Here is a 9,627-nt window from a genome sequence, read left to right as displayed (position 1 = left end):
GCATTTCCTTAACACGCAATTTGTTACTTAACTGCAGGCTTTTCCGCTCCTCTGCGCTGCCCTGTTTGCATGGGAATATGTCATTGAAATAGCGTGTAATTATTCAGATTGCTTTCACTGACTCTGAAGTAAAACTTCTGCTTTGCACAGAATGGTGAATACTGTATATGTTTGATGTGCTTTTATTTCCCTTAGCATCAAACCACATACCTGGCCTGCTTTTAGCAGTTTTTTTGGACCTAACTCTTACTAATCCTCTATCCTCGTCTTTCTTTAAAACCCTGTTCTTTGACAGACCGTGATTCTAACGCACCCGCACACCGAGCCTAGGAGGATCTGTGGGGTACCTGCTCCGTTCACCAAAGAAACTGTTTGTATGGTATCAGAGCAGCTTAGTTTGTACTCCTGGGAAACAACTTAAGGAACCGAGGGCATTAGCAAGTAAACGGAGAAAAATACGCTGCTGCTCCTCCTCCTCCTCGCGCAGGGATCAGGCGAGCCGCGCCCGCCTTCTTGCAAAGGCGTTTCACTTACCGTCCGCACGCCCGCTGCTCGGAGGGCGAAGGGGAAAGCCAGCCCATGCCTAGCGTTCGCCACAACCGCCTGCATCGGCCCTTCTCGGAGGGCGAAGGCTAAAATGGAACTTCGCGTACAGTGATTAAATCTAAAACTTCCTCGCTGGCTGAGCAATCTTTTTTTCATAGGTTTTCTTCTCAAAAACAACTCGTAAACGCTGCTTAAGTGGCTTGAGAGGTTCGAGGCTGAACGCTGCTCATCACAGGGTGAAGCGCCACTGTGGAAGGGACGGGACAGCCTGGAGGGGTTCACTGTCCCGCACAGTGGAATTCCATTCGGCAAGAGTCAAGTTCGGCGTGCTTTTTTTGCAGATTGCTTGGCGAGGCAAAATAGCTGGAAGCGTAACTGCCAACCTGCTCTCAAAAGGTAAGCCTTCAAGAGGTGTTAGCGTTCCTTCTCCTAAAACGGAACAGCGTCCCTGAGGGAGGGAACGGCAGAGCTGACCGCGCCTTACCGATTATCTGCTGTGCTCCTCAGAGAAAACACGCTTACGTTAAGCGTAGACATCCTCTACCTTCCTGTATTTTTCCTGCAACTCTCGTCCTGACCTTTGCCATCTTAGTTTTATGAAAGGCACAAGCTTTTTCAGCAACTGAGCGAGAACCCGCTGGTTTTTAAGAGCGCCGAGTTAAAACAAAGCCCTGTAAGCCGGCTGGTGCCAAGATCTCCTCTCCCTCCCCTTCCTAGCCAAAAATACTCCAGTACTTGGAAAGCTTCCTGTGCCAATTGCCCTTTCAGCTATTATTTCCGGTCACTTTCACACAAGAACACGCTCCCTGGTGAAATAAACTCCATTCTCCTCTCTCCCACAGTAAGACATTTATTACATATATAACACAGTACTAGCAAAACAGGTGACAGACTTTCAATACCCAGGATCACATTTGACATCGGAAGGGAGGCATCGAGGACAAAGCAGTTAATTTGGGAGATCACACTGGCTCAGAAGAATAAATACCTTTTTTTCATTACACATCAGGTATGTCAACGTGTCTTCAAACAATAGTTTCTTACATATCTTACATGTCACAAATGCACAAAAAGTTGTATCGATGCGTTTGGGTTGCGTGTTATTTAACAAGTAGTGGGCTTACAGTTCTTTTAGAGATACTTTGCTTCTAATGAGCTCATCCATATAATGGCTCAGCAAGTTTTGAACAAATACAGACAAATCGGCTCTGTGCAGAAAAAAAAAAAGTCTGAATCATGTTTAAATACAATTTCATGAAAGGAAAAAAAAAAAAAGCAAGCCTAACTTGCTTCCAAATCCCCCTGCTCTTCCCAAAAGCAGTGTTTATGGAAAAAAAAAATACTACGTAGCTAGCTTCAAATTAACTGGCATCCGAGCTACTTCGTGTTAGCTAAGAAGCTGTGCTAGTGTTTTAGTCTGCTTTGCAAGTTACACGTGTGAAACGCAGTCGGTATCTCGGGTTCCAGAGCAAAGCGTGGAAGTGAGCACCGTCGCTTGGCTTGGCGGAGGCGCAAGCCTTGGGCGCTACTCGCTTACGCAGCTGCGCGTTTGAAGACGACGGTCAATTTGGTAGCACAAGAAAGCCAGAACGCGGACTTTTAGCCTCCACAGCTTTACGGCATGTTGGAATTACTACATACAACTTATCAAAAGGGTTTAGGAAAGATTGTTACCGAATAAACTAATCTATCGATCTACCTCTTTCCCTTTAAACAAGTGAATTTTCCAAACTCGTTCACTACACCAAGATTACATAGAACTGAATCATTGTTCATAGGAGTTACAGTACAACCACCTTTATTGAACCATAGTACAATATCTTAAACCGACTGTAGTCTTGAATATGTAATACATCCTTAGGAGTAACTAGTATAAAAAGTATCAACATCAGTGGTTTGAATATAAAAATTTATTTAAAGTCAAGAGTATGCAACAAATAAAACCTACAGAAAACAGATTTTCCCATCACAATCTGTTGCTTACCAAATAATATTGTGAAAACACATTCCTTCAGTCATTATAAAGTTCTTAAAATACAAAAGAAATTAAATTTTTGTAAGAAAGTCTAGTAGACCGGGGACTGTTTCTTCCAGGATGTTTTGTAGAAGCAAGGCTATCCTTCAATACATTCCGCGCCATCCTCCTCCACCCATACTGCCTTGCCCATAGTACCCTCCACTATTTCCACTGCCACGACCTGCAAACAATTGACACAAGGTCACGCATACATACCTTAAAAAAAGAAAAAATGTGATGGGTAATACAGTTGCTTGAAGATGACTGAACTTTATACTAAAACAACACTACTTAGCACTAGTTTTCTGAACAAGCATTTGCTGCAGTGGCAAAATGCGTAAAACCCCCAGTGATTTACGGTTTACATTAGACCGCCACCCTCCTTCCCTTCCTCCCGGCACAAATAGCCCGCCGCCCTTCCCCAGCGTCCATCAGAAGACGGACGCAGCAACGTTTTCACGAAATACGTTTAAAAAAATAACTTTTACTTACTATATCCGCCCAAGCCATCAGGAGTTCCGTATCCGCCACTGTAATTGCTACCCATTCCCATTCTACCAACAGAGCCGTAACCTTGATCTGAAAAGCAGGAAGCGCACGGTTACAAGCTTGGCACTCAGCAGGCCTGGCAAAACCTCAGCTAAGCCTGGAATTGATACGTACCCATTCCATCTCTGCCGTAGCCTCCCATTCCAGAACCACCTCCAGCAGTTGAATTCAGGAATAGTTCAATATATCGATGCTCTGCAGGAAACAAAGCAGCCTTACTTTGTGTTTGGTTTCAGAAGCCAGAAGCAGAAAGAGAAAGCAAAAAAAACCCCCCACCTTCCACGTAACAGCTCAAAGCCCACAAAAAGTGAGTGTGAAATGTGATAAATGGCGAGAAGTCTGACAATTTGTATATTTTCTGCTCAGCAACTCAAGTTAAATGCAGTTTAAACCCTTATATTCAGGTTACCCATATACACCCCGGTCAACGAAAGCTTCAGGTGAACACGACACTCACGCATGTGATTTTTATCCTTAGACATGGCAGCTACTGCATCCTCATGTGTTACGAATTCCACATCCGCCTCTCCTGTGGCTCTTCCATCTGCCCCAATATCAATGTGAACTCTTATAGGATTCAACGGTGAGAAAAACTAAGAATAAAAACAAAACAAAAAAGACACATTAATGCAGAATTCAAGCCAGATACTTTTTTTTTCATCCCAGTGGTTAGTGGAGCACTGCATTAATTTCATCTCATCCTACCACATAAATTGCATTACTAATTTCCAAATTATTGCTTAGTGATACCGGACCTTCAACATGAGGTCAACCTACACTTACAATCTATTATTATTATTACACAACTTGAAGAGCTCCAGCTGCAGAACTTGATGAGCTTTCTTTAAAAGCAAAGATGCAAACAAAAATACCTGCCCACACACACTGCTTTAAGCAACAAGTTTAATACGATGCTGTCCCGGAAAAGGAAAATAATTACTTCGGTTTTGAAGAAGCAGAGCCAAATGGATTTCTCAAAGCAAGGAAATATTGAAAAAAACCTGTCAATCAGACAGGACTCAAAGAGGTACAGTGCTATTTCTGACTAACAGCCTTTTTACCAAACAGTATGTGCAAACGAACCTTTGGTATAGTACTGAAGTGCTACTCATCAACTTGCACTAACATGCCACTAACATGCTCTGAATCAAAGCCTGAAGTTTGGCCCTGGTTCTCAGAGAGCCTTTAGACTAAAGAAAACAATCAAACTGGTACAAGAAAATAGAGCTCAATTTAAAAAAAAAAAAACACAACCAGAAAACACCCCCCCCCCCCCCCAGAAGAACAAAAAAACCCAAAAAAGGAAGCAAGCATAAGCTTAAGAATGGAGTTCTGCCTATATAATATACAGGTGTAACTACTAAAGATGGAGCCCCCCTGTAGAGAGGCTCTGCTTAAACCAGGCCTTATATCCCAGGACAACTTTTTCCCCTACAAACACCACATCTGTACTGACACAAGAACGTATTCCCAAAGCCTCGTGGATGTGCTTTTAGCTGCCACCCTGATCTCTGACCAGTAACGGGATAGCGTCCCCTCCAACCAAGCGCAGCTCCCTACAGTCTTCCCACCCCGTCCCTCCTAAAATAAGTCTCAGGATACAAACTACAATCAAAGTTTTGCATCTGCTATCGCTTTGACAAAATCATAAATCTTCAGTTAAGCTTAAACAGACTTCCGAAAGCCTGAAAATGAGGATACCAATTGCAACAACTGTTCGCTCTCCAATACACCTTTTATGGAAGTGGAAGAGCAGAGTAGAGAGATGAACGTTAAATATAGTTTGGCTGACTTCTTCAGTAACCTTACCTCAGACATTACCTTTATAAAAGCTCCGTTACTACCAAGCTTTGTAAAACTCACATCAAGGGCCGTGACTTCAGTTAGCAGATGTATTACAGCTATCAATCACTTCTTTGAGAACTTTAACCGAGTTTGGAATAGGCGAGAGAAGAACAAGCAAACTCTCGGCATTAGAAAGCCCTTTTCCCCATTGTACTTACATTAGCAATATCATTTTCTGTTGCTCGAAAAGGCAGTCCTCTCATGTGAACAAAATGACCGCCACCATGGAAACCCGACCCTGCATCTGCAGCTCCACCATAGCCATGTCCTCCCATGCCTATTAAAAAACCCACACCAAACAAAACCACACACCTGTAAGATCATCACGAAAAGGCAGAAGAGCCACGACTGCTGTTCTTCTGAAAGCACTCGCTTTACGCCACCGAATGCAAGATGTTTACGCTTCCCCTCTATCAGCCCACACACTTACCCAGAAGATATCCGAAGCAGTATATTTACATTTTCCAGAGATTTCCCAATCCCTGCCTCCCCCCTTTTTAAAACAACCTCCCTTCTTTACAAATAAATCTAATGAAGAAATTTATTATTTCCGTCTTGGAAATACTATGTCTTACAACCCAAATAACATAAAAATCTTTCTAAACAAACCATTAAAAAAAAAAAAAAGTATGTTTTTTACCTCTCCCATCTCTCATTCTGTCATCATAGCCATCATTTCCATAGCCATAATTATTATAGCCACCATAATCATCAAAGCCACCATATCCTGTGCAATGGAGAGAAAGAAAAGAATGATTACATTATTACTGAAAATTCACCAAGCGATGCACAAGAGTCAATTTTTCAGTCTTTGGGCACCCAGAAGTTTGCAAACAGCCTCTACAGACTGTTCAACCTGGATTTCTGAACCGAGTGCAAATGTAAAATTCCGTTTACATAAAGGTAGTAAAAAGACTGAAACATGCAAGCCAGAGATCAAATTCTGCCGCAAATCCAGCTGCCTTATTACTTCCGCTAATCTTAAACACTCAGCCACATTTTTGGATGCATTAAAAGTAAAAATTTTTTGAGAAGTGCGTCAAACCTAAGGGGTACTGCAGCTACTGCCATTTCTTTATTTCTTGACAAAGATGTCAGAAACATGACACTGACAACAGAACCTCCGTTCATTAGATAAACATACCACCGTCATATCCACCACCTCCTCGACGCATTCTGTCATACATACTTCCACGCCCAGCTCCATAATAACCCCCTCTTCCTCCTAATGGTCTATCATATGGTCCAGGTCGTTGTTGTCCCATCATTCTTCTTGGCATGTCACAGAATCCTCTGATTTCGCTCTTACTACTTTTGAAGATTTCAATATATCTAATAAAAGAGGATTTTCAAGGTACCAATAAGAACACATGCATAAGCTGCCTGAATATCACAAAAGGCCACACTACGTTTTCTATAACTAAATGTACAATCCAATAGAAGTGACTAGAGATACCATACAACTTAAGTTTCTCCTCAAAACCGTAAGAATCTTAAGTGTATAAAAAAACCCAAACAAAACACTTTACAGTGGCAAAAATTACTATGTGAAAATTCTAGCTGTTCAAATTAAGCATAAAACATGTCTTTCAAGTATGAGAAACATACTGTTGAAAGACAATGTCTAGCTAGAGCAGTATTTATCACAAATTACCCTACACAAGAACGATTGAAACAATTTTCTGAGTTTAGCAAACTACTCAGAGCAATACTGTCTCCCCCACCCCCCAAATCTACTGTATTTCCCAAGTTAATGTAGGATCAGTTATAAAAATTCTTAAAAACAGCCAGTTCCATATAATGGTCCCCAACCCCCCCAAAAGCATTACTGACCCACAACCCCCAAAAATAAAGATTTAACACCATCCCAAACTCTCCATCCCCACCTGTGCCCTATTCTTTCCTTGTGTTTCCCCAGAGCATTTTCTGCTATCTCCTTTGAAGCAAACTGCACGAAGGCCTCCCCTGTGCTTCTCCCCTGGTAGTCCAGCGTCAATGTTATCCCATTTGGCACGATTTCCAACCCTTTAACCCAAGGACAAATAACCCCATCAAGGGGAACAGTGTTAAAGGCTGAAACATTCCCATCTGTAGCAAATACTTAAAGCATATCTAAACAACAACAACGAAAAAGAAAACCACCTCGTTTCCCCCATCACCCAACAATACAAGCCAACCATCTTTCATTAAACATTTATGGATTTAGCCGTACTTCTGTTTAAACTATGCAAAAATACAACCACCTAAGTTACATGAAGAAAATATAGCTACCCATCAAGCAATTTAACTGATCCAAATGCTAACATTCAGGTTACCCCAATATGCACAATACGTTTACCACCTCAACACAATTAGATACATACTGTGTTTTACTACATCTATGGTTATTTGTACTTCATTTACAGGGCATAATTCTTAGTTAAGATAAACTGATTTAACACAATCCCTCCCATCCACCCCCTTAACAGCTATTACAAATTAAAATGTGCAAAACATTGCGTAAAAGATACAAGAAAACTCAGTCACTATACTTCGACTATACTAGAGGTACCTTGGAAAAACTGAACAATCTCTTCTTTGCTGCAACCAAATGGCAGGCCTCGAAGTCGTACCACTGTGCCATCATTGGTTGTATCATTTGGCCCGTTATGTTTTCCACTCCAGTCCATCTTTTATTTAAATCAAACCCTAAAAGAAAAAAAAGGGAAAAAAGGGAAAAATTTTCAGATTCCATATATGCCCGACTCCCTCCCCTTGAAAGAAATCTGGTGGGTTTTCTTCAGAGAACTTCTATTATGGACAACGAGTTTTATTTCTGTTACATATTTAAAATTGTACTGTATCACGTGAAATTGTACTTTATCACATCCACAGCATGCATCTCCAGACTGATAGGGAACACAGCGCGTAGGGAGGGCAGCACACGTGGGCAGGCACAGCGCATAAAGCTCGTTATTTACTCAGAGTGCACTGAACGTCCGTCCTACAGCGTTTTGTGCGGGTTTTTTATTTTTTTATTTTTTTTTTTTAAGCACGACGATTGAAGAAGAGCTAGGAACCACGCAACGGTTCCCACATGGAAACACAAGGCCTTCCTTTGTCTGCAAACAAAGCGCCACGGGCCACGCTCCCAGCTGGTTTTTATTTGCTTTTTTTGGGGGGGGGGGGTTGGGGTGTCCCCCGCCCTTCCGCGAACACCGGCGGAGCGTCACCTCCAACGACAAGGCCGCCGGGCAGGGCGGGCTACCCCGAGGGGCGCCGGGCGCCCAAAACCCGGGCGGGGGGGGGGGGGGGGGGGGAAGGAGGCCGGGGCCGCGCGGCGGGGGCGGCTCGCGCCAACGCCTCGCCTCCCGGGCGGCGGCAGGTGCGCGCGCGCCGCCCTCAGCCGGTGCGCGCGAACGCGCGCGGAGCGGGTGGGGGGAGGGGCGGGTGCGTGTGTTACCGTCAGCGCCTCACAATGAGCCGCGCGCGGTCGCAAGGGCGAGGGAACCACCATCGCCGCCCCCCCGCCCACCACCACCCCGCTCCCCCACCGCCGTCCTTCCGAGCCGCGGCGCCAACCCAGCGCCGGAATGGCGGCCCCGACCCACCGCCCGCTCCCCGGCGCCATTTACCGCGCCTCCCCAGGGCCGCCCCCCTCCCGCCTCCCGCGCTCCCGCCCGGCTCCCCGCCGCCGCTTCTCCGCCTCGGAGGAGCCGCCCGACCTCCGCTGGCGCAACCTCAGCCCCCCGGGAGCCCCTCGCCGCCGCCCGCCGCTCTCCTGGGGCCGCCGCCGCCGCCCTCGGCTCCACCACTCAAAATGGCGGCCGCGCTCGGGAACGAGGCTCCGCCGAGAGGCGCCGCGCCGCCCCCTCCCCCACGCCCTCCCCCGGGAGCGCCGCTCCCCACGGCTCCCGCGGGCGGGCGCCGGCCCCGGCACCGCGCCGAGGGGCGGGAAGGCCCGCCCGCCTTAGGACCCGAGCTCCCACCGCTACCGCCGCCCCGCCTGCAGGCCCCCCCGGGCGGGCCGGGCCGGGCCGGGGCCCGCTCTCCCCGCTCCACTCACCACAAGAGCCTCGCACACCTCTCGACGCGCCCCGGCAGGAGCTTCTGCCGGGAAGGAAGGAAGCTCCTCCTCACTTCCAACCGGCCGGCGGGCTCGAAACCTACGCAACGAAGATGGGCAGGATGGCGTCCCGGCCGCGCAAGTATCGCGAGAGCCACGCCGCGCTCCTCAGCCCCGGGCGGGGCGGCAGCGGCGCATGCGCGCCTCTGGGGGGGCGGCAGCGACGGCGCATGCGCGGCGGGGCGGACGGCGGCTTCCCGCCCAGGGCTGTGGCGGCTCTGGCGGAGCGGCGCCGGGCGCATGCGCCCTGGGCCGGCCGTCGCGCGGGCCCGCTTGGCGCCAAGCGGCCGGGGAGCCGCGCGGCCATCGCCTCAGGCGGGCGTCGCCTCACACGGGCGGCAGCGGCGGCCGCTCCGCTCCGGTCGTGCCCTGTCGTGCTCTGCAGTTCGTGTCGCTCAGGGCGTCCGGCTCCCTTCGGTTTGGGAGGCAGGGCTGGGGGATGGTTGTCGGCTATGGGCGCACGCAATGGCTGCCCGCGCCTCCTGGGCTTTGCGGCTGTGGTAAAGCCGCGGCAGGCCGGAGCCGGGGGAACCTCGGCCAGCTCCTGCCTCCCTCAGCGCCTCAC

At 47.6% G+C, this 9,627-nt stretch overlaps 1 protein-coding gene across 3 annotated transcripts; it reads right to left on the bottom strand.

The window, feature by feature from the left end:
* Nucleotides 1–1,380: 1,380 nt before the first annotated feature.
* Nucleotides 1,381–9,153, bottom strand: HNRNPH3 (heterogeneous nuclear ribonucleoprotein H3). 3 transcript variants are annotated; one of them, XM_075717480.1, is made up of 10 exons: nucleotides 9,003–9,153; nucleotides 7,509–7,645; nucleotides 6,844–6,982; nucleotides 6,102–6,289; nucleotides 5,598–5,684; nucleotides 5,116–5,234; nucleotides 3,570–3,705; nucleotides 3,227–3,307; nucleotides 3,056–3,142; nucleotides 1,381–2,744 (listed from the first exon to the last, which is right to left on the bottom strand). In XM_075717480.1, the coding sequence occupies exons 2-10, from the start codon at nucleotides 7,624–7,626 to the stop codon at nucleotides 2,668–2,670; spliced, it is 1,032 nt and encodes a 343-aa protein (XP_075573595.1). In that variant the 5' UTR covers nucleotides 7,627–7,645; nucleotides 9,003–9,153; the 3' UTR covers nucleotides 1,381–2,667. The 3 variants fall into 3 exon arrangements, with proteins under 3 accessions (XP_075573595.1, XP_075573596.1, XP_075573597.1); XM_075717481.1 differs by having other exon boundaries at nucleotides 6,147–6,289; XM_075717482.1 differs by lacking the exons at nucleotides 6,844–6,982; nucleotides 9,003–9,153 and having other exon boundaries at nucleotides 7,509–7,534.
* Between the last annotated feature and the right edge of the window lie 474 nt (nucleotides 9,154–9,627).

This window comes from Pelecanus crispus, chromosome 10, assembly GCF_030463565.1.
Source record: "Pelecanus crispus isolate bPelCri1 chromosome 10, bPelCri1.pri, whole genome shotgun sequence".
Lineage (NCBI taxonomy): Eukaryota > Metazoa > Chordata > Aves > Pelecaniformes > Pelecanidae > Pelecanus > Pelecanus crispus.
The sequence above is the reverse complement of the archived record's forward strand: the minus strand, read 5'-3'. Positions and strand labels throughout refer to the sequence as shown.

Bases quoted from the DNA above. Each gene is read 5' to 3' on its own strand.
- HNRNPH3 (XM_075717480.1), bottom strand. From the start codon at position 7,626: ATGGACTGGAGTGGAAAACATAACGGGCCAAATGATACAACCAATGAT. The intron at 6,983-7,508 runs GTACCTCTAGTA...CTTGGGTTAAAG, and splicing joins GATTGTTCAGTTTTTCCAAG to GGTTGGAAATCGTGCCAAAT. The intron at 3,143-3,226 runs GTACGTATCAAT...CCTGCTTTTCAG, and splicing joins CTACGGCAGAGATGGAATGG to ATCAAGGTTACGGCTCTGTT.